Source organism: Stegostoma tigrinum, chromosome 24, assembly GCF_030684315.1.
Source record: "Stegostoma tigrinum isolate sSteTig4 chromosome 24, sSteTig4.hap1, whole genome shotgun sequence".
NCBI lineage: Eukaryota > Metazoa > Chordata > Chondrichthyes > Orectolobiformes > Stegostomatidae > Stegostoma > Stegostoma tigrinum.
Genome location: NC_081377.1, coordinates 24359746 through 24377211, shown reverse-complemented (window position 1 = coordinate 24377211; position 17466 = coordinate 24359746). Strand labels below are relative to the sequence as shown.

The 17466-nt window shown below is 38.5% G+C and overlaps 1 protein-coding gene across 1 annotated transcript in view; it reads left to right on the top strand.

Moving 5' to 3' along the window:
* The window catches only part of runx3 (RUNX family transcription factor 3), a 168499-nt gene that overhangs the window by 135493 nt on the left and 15540 nt on the right, over positions 1-17466 (top strand). The window contains exon 6 of the mRNA XM_048558315.2: positions 13272-13445. Within this exon, the coding sequence (XP_048414272.1) occupies positions 13272-13445 (174 nt within the window). The remainder of the gene's footprint in view (positions 1-13271; positions 13446-17466) is intronic.

Below are 17466 nucleotides of genomic sequence, written 5' to 3'. Positions count from 1 at the left end.
TGCCATAAAAATACAACTCGACTCAAGACTGTGTATCTGCCATCAATGTGACATTAAGCTTTGCAAATAGCTTGGCTAAATCTCAACGAGACATGTCCTCAAATGTGATGAGAGAGATCCAATGAGTAATAAAGTAATACAGCATGGATATAGGCCCTTCAATCCAAACTGTAATGGTAGCATTCTAACTACAACATAAGGGGAAAGTACTCTTCTGCTCCAATTACAAGGTAGGGAAGAAAAAGAAGACAGAATGAAAAGAAATGTGACAAAAAGGAATGCATTTCTCTGTCTCCTTCCAGGCCCATGGAGAAGAAAGGAAAACTGCCTTAATCTCTACCTTTTCAAATATTGAGCAATGTTTTCCATAATGACTTTAAGATTATCAAGGGTTTGAAAAGATGAGACCTGGAGAGGATGTTTCTAGTTGTGGGAGAATTAAAATAAAAGTCAACAAACACAAGACCATCGGCAATAAATCGAGGAAGGAATTCAGGCAAAGCTATTTTATTCAGTGTGGTGAAAACATGCAACTTGCCACTACTGCACACAGCCAAGATGCATTTAAAGGAAAGCTGGACAAGCTGATGAGGGAGGAAATAGCAGAAGGATATGTTGCTAGGGTAAGGTGAAGCAAGGTAAAAGGAGGCCCATTTGAAGCATGACCATGGGAAGAGTTGTTAGGTCAAATGGAGCTCTAGGTTCTATGGCAGCTCTGTGCCCTGCGACATGTCGGGTTCAAATTATTTTAATTTTTTCAAGTCTAGTTCTGCTTTGTCACCTCCATAAATAAATCTGCACTGTTTACCAGTTGTGGCAGTCGGCTGTGGCACGTCTATTGGCTGCAGGCCATATCCTAGTTGAAAAAAAAGCTCATTTATATATTCCTTGGTAACCTGTTTGTTCTGCTCAAAGGGAAAAAAAAACAAGAAGAAAGCTGTTCCTTGGAATTTTTCATTACAGGTATATCCTTAGCTAACTTTATTTACACTGGCATTGTCTATTAGTATCTTCAGATTTATTGTACCGAAATGCAAACAGAGAGGATTTGTATCATGGGGGATTCATCAATCATACCTAGCTGCCTATTGTGAAGAGCCTTCATTACCTCAGTGAATAAACATGCTGCTCTTCACATGAGCTGGCAGAAAGTCATCAAGTAGATACCGTGATGGTTCCCTGAGGCAAGTAAATCATAGGATGTTCAATCAATTCTTATTCATTTTCTCTTCACTCCTGCTGTTTCCTTTTTTATAAAAAGCTCACCACTGCTGCTTTCCATTGCCACCACTTCCTTTCGGACTCAGAATACTTTTTATTGACAGACCTAAAAGAGAGTGGGAAAAAAAAACAAAGAAAAATAACAGCACAATTAATAAAGGTAGAAGCTGAAGTAAATTGAAAGCTAGTGATTAGGTAATCACTAAAACCTAAAGATTGCAGGCAGAAGGAAAGTCTGCGGGAGGTAAGGAGTTCCACAGTTTGTATGTTAGCAGTGTGTTGGACAAGAATATAGTGCAGTGAGTCTGACTCCGCAAAGCAAGGAAGAAGAGGGTGTGTTCACATGCTTGGTAGGAAGTAGAGATGGGCATTGACCGGACTTAGATTGATAAAATAGAAATAGGAGTATCCATGACAATTATTTCTTCCTGGTTTAGCATGATGGTGATCTAGTTTTAGTGGCATATGTTTGCGGGATGGGTTGAGTCTTAAATTTTGTGCTTATTTTGGGTCCATTTCAACATGTACATGACATACAGCAATTTGATTTTTCTGAAGGCAGCAGGAGAATGTAAATATTTTTTTCCAGATTTGCATTCAGGTATATCCTAAGGAAGGGTATTTTAATATTTTGGTCTTAGAATTAGTTTGGTGCCAGTACTGTACGTTGACAATTGGGTCATATTACAATTGATCAATGTTTGAGCTAATAACATTAGAGAGCAGCCAATAATCATGTGCTTTCAATATATTCTTGTCTACTGAGTAGCCAGGTAGATAGTTAATGACTGAATGAACTCTTATTGTTATTGATGGGTCAGAAATTACTGGCAAAATGGGGGTGAGTTTAATTTTCAAGCTGCTTCCCCTGGCATGTAAATTGTGTCAAGGAAGAGATGTCCCATGCTTTACAAATAGTTATAAGATGCTAGACAATTTGTACTGCTCCACTGTTATCCTCATGAAAGCTGCTGTTTGTCCTCTGCTTCAACATGAGTTTCAAGAAATTGCTGCATTTGTCTATTAGTTGTCCTTAAAACTCACAGCAGAAACTTAGGACTGATATTTAACCAAGTAACTAACCTAAATGAGGAGATTTATATTCTACAATGTCATTCAATGTTGCCAGCCCAGATAGGGAACAGTTGAATTGATGCTTTCTTAATCTACTTTGGAAACTTTTAATGCTTACAAGATTTTAATATTTTTATTGCTTTTCCCTTTTTTGCTGTCTCTTAACTGCATTTTCCTTTCCCTCTCCTTGTCCATCTTTCTGTACATGACTTAACAATTTATTCATCACTTAATTCAACAGTTATTTTCCTCATCCAACACGCCTTTTTTTTCTCAATTTTTGCTTCACACTGGTTAAGGATAGATGTGGGTAAATTCATTTACTTGAAGTCCCATATGCCCTGTTGTCCTCGCTTCACTATTATTAGTTCAGATCATCAGCAATTTTCATGTGAATTCTTTTGGAAGGATGAGGAGGAAAGATTCTAACTAACAGGCTCATTGAAAGATGTCCCATTCCAGAAAATTCTATATTCAATGCTCTCTTTAATGTAAATGTATGTGTGCTTGAGTATATTAGATTTCTATAATTTCATGGAAATATTTTCAGCATGTCAAGTTTGAAGTTGCCTCAGAAACATCAGGAACAGTTAAAAAGATGTGATTCCCCTAAGGGCTCATGCCTTTATTCAGTGAGTACTTAATCCATACAGATTAAAAAAAAGTTTCCATCTCTGCTTGGTTAGCGGATCTCTGACAGATTGGTGACAGCGATGGTGTAAGGGCTCATAGCACCAGTTATAAGGAGGGTGAAATCAACTTGCATCTTATTACTACTCATTCTGCCCTGGTGGGAAAGCTGAGAGAGGACAGGGTTCAGTTACATGTGTTGTCCATACGCAGAAGTAACCTGCTCAGGCCCATTCTTTGCCTTCCCAGTGAAGGTCACATTTTGGGAAGGGTGTCATGCATCACATGCTTCTGACCTGTATTGCAACATGGAGATAATGGTTCCAGAAGCTGTGATTTTGAGGGTAAAATAAATATTCTGTGCAAAGCAAAGGAAGGGGAACATAGTACAAACATTATCATCCAGGATAAGGGGATATAGGAACAGCAATAAGGACTACCTTGAACTAGACTGGTTACAAGAATGATATGGGATTGTTATGAACTAGTTCGTACACAAGTATTTTATAGGAAGCATGTGAGTGCTTGTAAGATACACTGAAGGGTGCAGAGAGTATTTGTTTACTTTTAATCCAGTCTTAGTTTTAATTGAAGGAGATGCTGCAAGTAGGTACTTCAAACATTCTCCAAAAATATTGCTTCACCGTAAAGCTATCAGGATTTGTTTGTCCTTAGGGATGGCTGGGATGGGGGAAGGCTGCTCTACACCAGTATCTGGAAGATCATTGGACAATCAGACCGTACTATATATAAAGGAATAGAAATTATCAGCTACTTGAAGAACCAAGCTGCCAGTCTATCTTTTACAATTGAAAGAATCTCAACAAAAGTAAAGGATATCTTGGAGTGTTATACTCAACATGCTACTATCTATTTATGCTGTGGGAAAGGTAGCAGTATATGCATTACAAACAGCCCAGTTAATCAACACTTGCTCTTGATACTCATCATAAAAAGAGGATGCAGAGTTACCGATTTGGCTGCATACTTTTCAGCTTACACTTGACAAGTTTAATTTCACGAAGTGTCTGTTCGTATATCCAAATTATTATTTGTCAAAGCTTTGTACTGAATTAAATTTGGCTGGTCCAAACGTTAAATGAGTGACCCAGAAGTCAATATTTGCACACATCATTGCTGCAGAATCAGGAGAATTAATCTGCACTCCACAATTGGAATTCTGCAAATTCCATTCTCCTCATTATTGCTTTATTTTTGATCCATCCTTTTGCTCTGATCCCACTCCACACCATGTATAGGCGCTGCACATCTTGTGAGGTTTCAGAGATAAATAAATTTTAGTTCGTCCATATGGTGGAATTAGTGAGTGAACATTTATAAATGAATTTGAATATATTAGTGATATTTACATTTTTAAAATTAGTCAAACACAAACACCAAATGCACGGAGTGTTAAAAATAACATCTGCTGTCTCACAGGACAAAATGATCACTTAGACAACAATCATACTGGAAGCAATGGAGAAAAGTTTCATTTTAAAATAAAATCTGTTACTCATAAACAAAACGCTTTGGCCTTTGAGCTTGCTCCATTGTTTCATAGATCATGGCTGATCTGATTGTGACCTTAAATCCAGGTTCTTGTGCATGCTCAATAACCTTTCACCCTCTCGCTTACCAAGAAACTATCTGCCTCTGTCTTAAAAATATGCAAGGACTGTGCTTCCATTGCCTTTTCTGGAAAATAGATCCAAAGTCCCAGGAAGCTCTGTACACCTAGCACTGCGTCTGCATTTTAGCCACTCACAATTCATGCACTAGGGCGCCCAGATTACTGGAGCATCTCAAAGCTCTGGAATCTTCCACCATTTAGTTAAGATTCTTCTTTTGTCATTCTTTTTGCTTCACATTTTCCAATGTTACACTCCGTTTGTTGCTCCTTTGATACTCACACCCTTATAGCCACCTTATATCCTCTCTACAACTTATTTTCCTACCTATTGTTGTGTCATTAGAAAATGTAGCAGCCATACCTTCCAACCCCTTGCCCTGGTCTTTTACGTAAATTGTAAACAGTTGGGGTCCATGCATAAGCCTGTAGGGCACACTATTGCTCACATTCTGACAACCTCAGAAAGACCCATTTATGCCAACTTTCTGCTTCCTGTTTTCCTGCCAGTCTTTTCTTTGCCTCCGAGTTAGTATGAAGTAAAAGTGCTTCTTATGTGGCTAATTTGTCTGCTACCACTTGGATCTGCATCTACTCACTTCACTGTAGAGGTAAAATAGGGCTGCTCTCTCTCCTGGTAAGCCTCTGTGGCCTCACCTCTCCCCATTTCTAAAGCCTCCTCCAGCCAATAGCCCTTTGTGAATCCTGTATTCCTCAATTTCTGGCTTCTTGAGCATCCCTAGTTTTAACCTTTCCACCGTTGGTAGCTCTGCTTTCAGCTGCCATGACCGCATGCTCGAAAATTTCTTCCCTAAAACCATTTCCCTTTTTATGTCTCTTTTCCTTTTTTAGTCACTCCTTAAAAGCTAGCTTTTTGAACACTTTTTGTCTATTTGCCCTGATATCCCCTCATGGGGCTCAAAATAAAATTTTATTTGATTGCAGGCATGTTACTATGTTGGAGATGCTATGTAAATGCAAGTTGCTTTTGATGAGTTTTTATTATCTCATTGAGCAAGGTTTAGGAAATGTTGGGAGGAGAAATCTTACAACTGAAACCATTCCCTGTCACATTGCATTCCAGCAAACTTCTCTAATATTAGATGGAGAACAGGAGACTTTTCTTAGCAATGGCACACCTCTGTACAGGATTGTACATTGAATAACAGAGAGATTTGGATACACATTGCGTTTGTTCCTAGCATCAAGGTGTTACAAGTCAACATCTGCTAAATGTTTAAACCTTATTAATAGTTTTACTAATAAGCACCTGCTTTTGTTGTTGACATGAGGGAAAGACAATAATGAGTATTTCCATAACTACTCAGTACCTATCAATTCCACTTATAGGAAGAATACAGATGTTTCCTAAAATCATAAGAGAGTGGATGTGCTTTAAACTGCTCGGTTCATGGCTGTGTGGCTCACAGTGAGAATGTGTAATAAATATGTTATCAGGGTGCAAGGTTTATAATGTAAACAGTAATTGTTCAGCAGCTGAGTACACATTTCTTTTAGGTGCATTAAAAGTATTACAGGTTTGTCATGATGGCATAAGAGAATCTGATGTCTATGTTATTAATATTCAGGCATTCATCACATGTTCATGCTACTCAGAATGAGAGAGCATTGTGGGTGTGCCAGGAGTGGAGTATGGTTTGTCTCATCCATATGTATTCATAGTGCTTGAAATATAGGTCACACTATGACAGGTACACTACAGATGTGTTTGTAAACAGTTAAGCAGCTCAATGCAATCCCTATAAGTGACAGCGGAAGCATGTAATGGGTAGGTCATAAGAGCTCAACAGTGTGCTATTAGGAATTCAACTGCAAGTTCCTTTTTTGGGGGCGGCATGAGAGAAAGCATTACAACTACGTTATAAATAGTTCATCTGGCCGCCACAGACCTTCATTACTTTCAACAGGACAGAATGTAATCGGTGTGTATAAAACTGACTATTATGCTTCCGACTGCTTTTGCCTTCTGTATAGTTCTGGACTTCTGGAAACTTTACCTCCACATAATCAACATCAGGCCTTTAATGAACATTTCTCCCACTGTTCTGACTAAAGGCAGTCCAAATCTCTCAGACTTCAACAGCAGACATCTCTTTGCCAACTGGATGCCAGCCAGCCTATTTCCCTTTAAATGGATATTTTCTTTACGCCTTTAGAGGCAGCCAATTCATCACAAGTGTAATATAACCTTAAGCAATATGAATTATTGTAGTGTTGGAATGATTCTTTTTTTTTCTTGCCCTATATTTGTTAAAGCTGTTAAAAAAAATCTGAGCGAAGCACAGACACTTTGGCTTTGGGCGGGTTTCTTTTTTAAAAGTTGACATTTGGAACGTTGTGGGGAGTAGACAGTAGCTGCAGTGTTTAAGCAGAACAGAGTACAGCCAAGGCAAAGACTTGGCGTGACTGGATCCCTTTCCAAATGGCGCAAGCAAGCCAACTTCAAACATGTGAATAATAATCTATCTGTGACTGCCTCTGTTAGTCGCTAGAAGAGTCTGTTCCCTCCTAAATATTTCTCTGGCTGTTTGTGCTGGGTCTTGTGGCTTTTGCATGTGTTCAATTATAAGATGGCATTTGTGTTTGGAGGTTTTTTTTTAAAAAACTTGAGTTTTCACTGAAAAAATTTCCTGAATAAAAATATAAGGTTTGAAAATTATGAAACGCAAGGGCGTAACTCCTAGCATATGAACTAAATGTTGGCAAACGAATCAGAAAACAAAACCTGTGTCTACTTTTTTCTGAATATATCCAAAATATTGCTGCCTTACTAAAATTACCTCATCCCTATTTTGGGTGAACTTACTCATCTTCAACACTGGAAATACAGGCAAGTGTCAAGACTGAGCTGGTTTCTATTTTAGATTGGTTAACTGAAAAAGCAAGCTCACCGTTTTTTTACAATGGGGTGGGAGGCTCTGCTCACTTGAGGACAACTGGATAGAAGACAAATGTCTCCGTGGCAGGCAATGAAGTAAAGGGAGCGCTGCTATTTGGTCGATAAGAGGTAGAAATCCACAACTGTTGCTGTATTTTTGGAAGTTTCATTCATCTTGTTAAAATCAAGAAGTGTTCAGAGCAGGGAGGCAGGTTGGCAATGTCATGGGCATTTGACTGGTGACACCATGGCAGGAGTCTGACAATCCCGCATGGTGATGTCACAATTGGAGCTAAAGCATTAGGTGAAGGAAAGGAATGGAGACAAGTTGCTTCTACAATAGGTGGAGGAAAGAAATATTGCACTACTGTACGTTGTCTTCCTGAGAGGGTAGCGTTTGCAAATTCCTACTAGGTTGAAAAGTTTCCCCTTCTTATCCATATTTGTCTGGTACCTGTGCCTTGGAGGTTTCTACTCTGCCTGGTCACTATTCCACCTCGTCTGAAAGGTTCAGACAGCTGGTGCTAATGCTGCTCAGTTGTACAGCCTGCAGGAGGTGCCCTCCTTTGGAATGGCCTGTCTTCTAGTTGTATTTCAGTGCAGAGTTATCCAGAATTTCAGCCATAACTAAGAGCCAGTTAACATTGCAAGGCTGTAGACTTGATTCTTTTAAAATTTAATCCACTACATTAACATAACAACTTATGACTATGTACAAGAGTCCGCTTCACTCTATGTTTTCATTGGCTAACTGTACTTTTGTTAGTTTTGAAAGTCGTGATATATACATGCAGTTAGAATTTACCCTGCTGGAGCCTACGTTTTCCATCATATTAAAACCCACACATGACCTATATTTTGACATTGTAGCATAGTAGATTGACAGGTTAATTTGGAGTTTTAACTCATTCGCTCTATTTTCTATTCATCGTTTTTGTGTTCAGTGATTACCATGAAAGGCTGTGTGATTTGAGTCTGCTGAGCTGAATTGTCTGCAGCTCAAAATGAGCAAAAACCACCAGCACTCTGACAGCAGCCTCTGCTATGGAGTTGAGCTTGCTGCATATTCTGGGAACTGAAGGAATTGCCACTAGGTGTTAGAACATTAAATGCTCTTTCAAAACTCAAAAGAACGATCCAAGATAAAGAGAAGGGTTCACACTGAGACAGGAGGAGATATATTTAAAACAGAGACACTATTCAGAAAATTGTATGCCGCCAGCTTTACACCATATGATTATGAATAATACTTGCATTTATATAGTATCTAGTCATGTTGGAAAGTTCCAAAATGCTTGATTCCATGACTTACTTTGAAATGTGGGAACAGTTACATGGGCAAATGGAGTATTCTTCTTACATAAGCAGTAACCCATAAATAGCTATAAATTCCGCTAATCTTCTACAATCAATATCCTCAGCCTTTTCTGCCACTTCCACTTGATGCGACCACCAAACACATCATCTCTCCCTTCCCTTGTCAGCATTACCAAAATACTGATCCCTCAGTGAAACCCTGATCTGTGTCTCAATCACCCTCAACACCTCATTCCCTATCCGGGGCACCTCCCTATCCAATCGCAGGAGGTGTAACACCATCCTTTTTACATCTCCTCTCCTCACTAACCAAGGCCATAAGCATGTCTTCCAGGTGAAACCATGACTTAGTTGTACCTTTATCCATTTAAATGCTGCATCTGCTGCCCACAAAGTAGCTTCCTGCACAATGGGGAAAGCCAAACTCTAGCTGAGTGATCACTTTGTGAAATACCTCCACTCAGTCACACATGTGACTGAGCTTTCAGCTGCTCGCTTTCAATGCTACCTTGCCCATGTGCTCATATTTCTTAGTTCCATTGAAAATCAACACAAACTTGAGGGAACAGCACCTCATCTTCTGATTAGACACTTTATGGCGCTTTAAACTCAACACTAGGTTAACTATTTCTGAACATGTACTCTTTTCCCCACTTTGATTCTGTTTTATTGAGATGCCAGTTTGATATTCATTTTCATATTGTTGCTTTCTGACTGAGCTGTTCATTATTTTGCTATTCACACTCACTCTGGACAAATGCATATTTCTTTACAACAACCATTATCGCTCCCTTTGCATTTTATTCTGTGAAACCTTGTCATTTTATCTCTTCAGCCTCCTACCTTATCCCAGACCTTCCCTTTAATTCTTCCATCACCCTTTCCAATTGCATAAAATACATCACTTTTCCAAACTTCCTACAGTTCTGAAGAAGAGTCCCATTTGACTCTAAATGTTAACTCTATGTCTCTGACCACAGACACTACCGCATTTACTGAGTATTTCCAGCATTTCCTAGTTTTATGTCAGATTTATAGTAGCTACAGTATTTTCCTTAGTTGTCACTATAATTTGAATCATAGATTAACCTACTTAATCAATGCAATTATCTTTAAATTTTATGAACACTGGATTTATGTTGCTTTGCTGTCTCTAGCAGGAAATATGTTTCCTTAAATTGATACAATGCTTTAAATCATTATTTGCTTAGCCAATTCAGAATTGAAACTATCCTTTTAATTGTCAATTTATTAAACAGCACAGGTTAGGATTAGTTGTAAATACTTAATTTCATCTCATGCCCAAACTGATCGCACTGCACATTAATTAGCAATTAACACATTCCTTCAGTTGTTCTGTTGCTTAATCTCATAACCGGTAGGCTGGGCAGGAAAGTACAGTGACTTTCAAGTAGATTGCTTAAAGGCTGTTTGTGAAACATTTTAATGCAGCAACTGGGCACATTTACAATGCAAGAAATTTCAAAGAGATTTTTGTTGCTTTTCATCTCTAAGCTGTATATAGCTAAGACCTGGCTTTGGTCAACTCTGATCCTGGCATGACTATTTCTAAAACTTGTTCAAAAACATAGGAAGTACTGCACAGTGAGTTCAAAATACATTTGAATGATAACTTGTGCTGCATGCTGTTGTATAGCAACAAGGGTAGCAGATGCATGGGAACATCATCACCTGCAAGTTCCCTCCAAAACTTACACCATCCTGACTTGGAACAATATCAATGCTCCTTGGAATTAATTCTGTGGCAATCGGATGTACCTACACCACATGACTGAAGCAGTGCATGAAGATGGCTCATCGTCATCTCTTCAAGACAATTCAGAATAGGCAACAAATACCTGCCTTGTCAGTGATGTTTGCGTTCCATGAATGAATAAAGAAAGTAGTAACATTAAGTAAAAGGTCTCTTAAAATTTAGTTTATTTATGAAGCCCTTAGAAAGGACTCTGACTTTTTTTTTCTTTTGGGTGTCTTTAACAGTGTATCTGTTTCATGCTGAATGTAGCCTACAAACTGACTTTATATTGCTTTTCAAGGAGAAAACTGAGCTCTAAGTATGCAATGTAAATGTTTTTTTTCTGCATTGCTGAATCTGTGGATGTTGTTAGTCAAATGGAGAGAATGCCACAGTGTTTGTATCTTATAGTGGGGATGTATAGGTTGTTGAAAAATGTCAAAGAATGAAGGAATGGCAGACTGAAAAGGTTTATATTGAATGCAATGGCATTGAAAACCCACTAGACTAGTATTATAGAATCCCTACAGTGTGGAAATAGGCCCTTTGCCCCAACAAATCCACACCAACCCTCAGAGCATCCCACCCAGACCCATTCCCAATAACCCACCTAATCTGCACATCCCTGAACATTATGGGCAATTTAGCAATGGCCAACCCACCTAGCCTGCACATCTTTGGACTGTGGGAGGAAACCATATCATCTGTATAAAACTCACGCAGACACGGGGAAAACATGCAAACTCTGAACAGGCAGTTGCCCAAGGGTGAGACTGAACCCAGGTCCTTGTCGCTGTGAGGCAGCAGTGCTGATTACAATGAAACCTATTGTTGCTTCCAGCAAAATTACAGTCTGTACAGGGAGGATTGATGGGTTTTATTAATTTGCAAGACTGAAAACTGTCAGATTGTTGTAAAAACCCAACCGTTTTTAATCTGAGGGGAGAGAACCCAGAAACCCTGTCCAATCTGCCTACGTATGAGCCCAGTTTCCTGTTACATGATTGACTCTAAAGTGGACTAGCACACCAATCAGTTGTAAAACAAATACATTGTAGAAGATCATCTTGGAGCAAGAGGCCTAAGCAGCTAAATGTGATCTCAACTGTATAATGGCAGACCAGCAAGAAATAAAATCTGTGTGGAAATCAATGTATTCTCACTGCTCAGGTGCAAAACAGTCTAAAATAGTAACCTCAGCTCTGTAGGATGACAAGGGTAGCAGATACATAAGGATCAGCATGATTTGCAAGTTCCAGCCTCAGCCATACACTATCCCAACTTGGAACTATATTACTGTTCCTTCACTGCTGCACTGTCAAAAAACTCCTCCCCTCTGATGCTGTGGGTATATTATACCCAAAGGACTGGAACCATACAAGAGAGCAGCTCACCATCACCTTCTTAAGGGCAACTTAAGTTGTACAGTAAATACTGGCCTAGTGAGCAATGCCCACATCCTGAAAAAGAGTCAGTGAAAGAAAAATGATTAAATTCAGGCACCAAAAATAAGTTAGGAGAAAATTGATGATAGCTAGTGTTGTAATGCCAGCTTACCCTCAGGCTTAGAAGGGCAAGCTTTGTGGGAATCTTTCAAAGCTGGAGAATTATTGTGAAACCATGACCATTACAAATGGCTCACTAGATATCAAGCACTTGGATTTCTGTAACATCAGAGAATAGCAATGGGAACACTAGAAAAATTAGAAAATGTTTAGAGTTCAAGATGTTGCGAAATCAAAGTTTACTGAAAGTTCTTTACGGTAACCTATTTCTATTTGTCGAAGTATCTCAGAATGTTGTTTTTCTCCAGTTCCAGATGAAAACGATCTGTTTGACCCTTCCCATGTTGGCATGTTGTGCAACCTTCCCCTTGCTTTGTGCAGATGGCACTGCATTCGTATTAGCCACAGTTATAAAACAAAACAAGAAAAAGCATCTTCTATAATGTTTGATAATTTTGACACAAATTTCTGGTTCAGAAATAAAGCTTATATATTGATTCAGTTTAGAAATGGAATAAACGGAGTAAATGATTCTTTGTAGAATATGTAAATCACTATTATGCTGCTCAAATATGTCAAGTTTAATAGAATCAAGTTTAAATTGAGGAGGGAGGTTTTGGAATGGAAAGGATAATTTCCGTACCTGAGTCGGGCAGAATTTGTGGCAGTATGCAGCATAATGAACATGAACGGCTTATTCCCAACAAAGTAATAAAATATTAATCAGTCTAAAACAAAGGGAGGTGATTCTGGAATTGCTCTTTTCCAAGCCATTCTTTTGTCTGCCTTCACTGCATAAGCATTGTCAGTTCCCTGCTAGACCAGTAGGTGGAGTCATCTGTTAATGCTCTCATGCTGGTTCTCCATCTACAGCAACAGTGGTATTGAAAAGGGTGGATGTAGTGAAGTAGCCATTTTGAATGAAATGGCAGATGTTAACATCTGGTACATACTCCAATAGGAAGCCAATTCCAGAACACAGCCATGTAATATCAGATGGGCATATTTTATTCTCTGCTTTATATCGATCTTTAATTTCTACTGTGGAATTAATTAGAATGTGAATCTACAGCTGCCTGCCCATCTCACCTTTCTCCTCTCCCCTGCTAAAAATTTTACAGCAACCAGTTTAGAAATAAAGCATGGTCAAACAGGCAGAGGCTAACAGCTGTGTGAATGATCATGAGAATGGCAAGACTAAACTATTGTAACGCAATATATTCTTTGTTTTATTTTCAGGACACAGACAAAAGCTTGAAGACCAAACAAAGCCGAGCACACTTTTCTCAGATCGCCTAAGTGAGCTGGAGCGTTATCGTCAGACAGCGATGAGGGTTGGCCCTTCAGCACCTAGCCCCCGCCCTCTTGGTGTGCCCAGCCACTTCAGCCCACAAACCCAAACACAGATGCAGAGTGAGTTGAAACATGAATGTGGTTTCTGGGAAATCTTTGGAAGCAGTCAAACTGTAAAATATTCCCATATAATGATTCATCGTAATGTCATTTCCCTTGACATAGGGAGGAAGTACAGTTGTAAGTTGCAGTAGACTCTTTCTGTGAGGTCCATGAGAAGCTTTTGGCATTTCTGGCCTGTCAGCTCTGGTGTCCTTATTTGAAACCTTCTCCGTGTACCCAAGCTCACAGTTTTCTGTGTAAAATAATGTGACAACTTGTGAACCACCTTTGTAGATGCTGTATAAAAATTACTTCTGATAAATACAGAACAGGGCAACGGTGCAGCGTTTGCATACGGTACTGTTAGGTATACAGATGAACAAGTATAGAGGGCCCTACAGCACATTGTCCTTATCAGACTTCAGACAACTGCATCACTGAAACTATATAAAGTAAACCTGTTCTGCATTCTCTGCGATATGCATGAACATAGAGTCACAAAGTTGCACAGCACGAAAACAAACACTTCAGTCCAACTCGTCTAAGCCAACCAGATATCCTAAATTAATGTAGTCCTATTTGCCAGAATGTGATCCATTTCCCTCTGAACCCTTCCCATTCATGTCCCCATCGAGATGCCTTTTAAATGATGTAATTGTACCAGCCTCCACCACTTCTTCTGGCAGCTCATTCCATACAGGCACCACTCTGTGTGAAAAAGTTGCGCCTTAGGCCTCTTTTATATCTTTTCCCCTCTCACCTTAAACCTATGCACTCTAGTGTTGGGTTCTCCAACCCTGAAAAAAAGACCTTGGCTATTCGCCCTGTCCATGCCCCTCATGATTTTATAAACCCCTAGAAGGTCACTCCTCAGCCTCCAAAGATCTAGGGAAAAACACTCTAGCCTCTTCAGCCTCTCCCTATAGCTCAAACCCTCCAATCCCAGCAATATCCTTCTAAATCTTTACTGCACTCATTCAAGTTTAACAACATCTTTTCTGTAGCAGGGAGACCAGAATTGAACACAACATTCCAAAAATGGCCTAACCAATGTCCTGTACAGATGCAACATAACATTCCAACTCCTGTACTCAACGCACTGACCAATAAAGGCAAGTGTACCAGATGCCTTCTTTACTAACCTGTCTACTTGCAACACCACCATCAAGGAAATATGAACCTGCACTCAAGTACTTTTGTTTAACCAGGTCACTTATTATTTATGACACAGCTCCGTTGTCAGTTCTGGCAAATATATTATCATTTATGGTTGTTTGTTTGTTAAAGAGCACAAAATAACTTCATTCCAATGCACCATCTTCTATAAACCCAATGTTCCAAGTACAGAGTTTACTTAACCAGAATGACAATTTGTAATATATTTATTCAATAGTATTTAGCTAATATATGAATTATATTTTGAACAAAAGCTTGGTGTTAAAAAGCTTTAGGCGCTTTAAGGAACAAAACCCTCATTGCACTATTGATTGCTCCTATTGCGTTCAATGTAGACAGCTGCATGTTGGCACATTCAGACAAAACAATTTGAAATTGAGTTGTTTTCTTCCATCTTCGACTCATGGAATTCTCTTAACAAAAATAATTTATCTTCCAGTCTTTAAACAGGGATTTTTATTGAGAATTCAGCAAAGTAATTTGGTATATGGTCTCATGAAAATGACAAGTCTTATAAAAATTCTATTACAAAAATTAGATATAAGTCAGAACTGGCACTGCGGCTGAATGGCCCAAGCAGTGTGGATGAACAGGTGTTTAATCCAACCAAAGAATTTTAACAAAAGCAGCTGTATCATTTAGTTTGATCTTCTAGAAATCAAAGTAGGATCATCTTGTTCACCTCTTCCTAAACAGAACATGAAATGTAGAATAAACCAGTCTCAATTAATGAACTACTTTTGACCTGAGTCCATATTACAACTCACTCCTACAAGGGCAGTGGGCAATCATAAAGATAATTTGTTATCATTTTGAAATTATAGGATTAACTTCCTACTTTTGGCCAATTAGTGGGCAAATCGCCTCCCATTGCCACATTTGCTACATATTTATGATGTCATATCCAAATACTGTGATGGTTTAATGGCACAAATGACATCAACATGCATGCATCACATCACTGAAACTTTACAAATAAGCTGAAAAGTAGTACTGATTTAAAAAACCTAACAACCACTTTCAGTTATTATAAATTTATTATTATTATAAAATTAGGTTACGTCTACTATAATATAATTCTTCCCTTTAGTCTGTCTTCAAGCACAAGCTCTTCTAGTGAAGGCTTAAAACCCTTGATGCACAAATTCTCTCACAATTTCCAGGACAAGATTTCTTGAAGGAATAAGCTAAGCAGCATTAATGGATTTAATAGTATGACAGTGTTACTGTTGGTCTTAAGTTATTTGCATAATATATATATATAAACCAAGGAATGCTTACTTGACTACTCATGCTCTATCCATTTTGCTTCTTGCATTTTGCTAGTAATATACTCCCACGCATACATTTTTACTTAATGACAGACACACCCACCTCGCTGTGTTTCCAGTCAAAACAATTAGACTGGAAGGTGGAGATGAGACCAATTCCTTTTTATATTAAAAAAACATACAGCATTCCTATGGTGGTGCAAGAAACAATATCTTTTTCTTATAAGCCTAACAAAATAGACAAAAAAGAACTTCATGATGAAGCAAAGAGTGCTGTCAGAGCTATCCAATTCAACCCATCTATTATATCATTCTGAAAATCAAAAAAAAATACACTTTGTGTAAGTAGCTACAAACAGAATTAAATAAATGGCCTCTGATGTGAAACTTTACATGGATCACCTGTTTTCGTACTATTTGAATGTTGATTAAAATCCTTTGCCTAACATTTCAGTCTCTCCGCCATTGTTCCAGGTGTCCTTTCTTGTTTATGATAGATAGAATAGATCTTGAGAGAGAGATAAACATTGCAAAAGCTTCTTGCTGAGCAATCAGAGCGCAACATTGAGAGCAGTGATGGAGAAGCGAGTTTTACAGAGAGCATTGTTTCATCTATTATCCTGACACCAAGTGGTTCCAATAGAAAATAAAGTCCAAGGTAGAGGAGAAAGAAGATATATAACATGCACAATAAAGTCTTCCAAAAAAAGAGAAAAATGTACAACATTGTCCTTAACTGTAGCCTGACTCAATCAGACTCCAAAGAAGACCAAAGATTTCTGCAACCATAGACCATTGTGTTCAGATCATATATTCAGAATTGAATAACACTGGAGACAATACAGAAAGGAAGTCCATGATTAATCCTCTCTGTCATGGGATGGTGCTGAATGAGAGGAGAATCGTGGGCATTTTAGTCTTTAAAAGTAGTACTTTTAAAGAAATTTCAGCTTATCAAAGCTAGGGAAAGAAATATTTCCTTCGGGCAAGAGGACATGAATTTAGAACAGTTAGCAAGTTCCTTTTCCAAGGAGTAGTCATATAGAGTGGAGTTCTGTGTAATTTGGTGAACTCAAAGCCTTAATATTTTAAAAAGCCATTGAGTATTACAATAGAGCCTCTCTGTACAGTTAAGCTTCAATGAGCCAAATTATCTTCCTCATTTGTGCAGCTTGCAACTTTAAAATAATAAGCAGGAATTAACTGGGGGCAATATTCATACAGACAGCTAAAATATTTAGACAGGATTTCTCTGTTCACTATTTTAACAGAAATGACGGGCGCAGGAATATCACACAAATGCAATATCCAGCCGTATTGCCAAAAACAATTTGTTGTTCTGAAGAAGGCATATTGGACTCAAAATGTTACCTTACTGTCACTCCCCACAGATGCTGCAGAACCTGCTGTTTGACTTGAAGCCTTTATCGATTAGACTTTAATTGAAGGAGAGAGGTTTTAGATGACCCTGAAACATAAATACAGTTTGCAGTTATAGAAACTCAAAGAAACAAGCAGGTTGTTTTGGCACAGGCTGTGAAACAGGCTAACGTCACATAGATAGTAACTCATAACAATGATCACATTACACT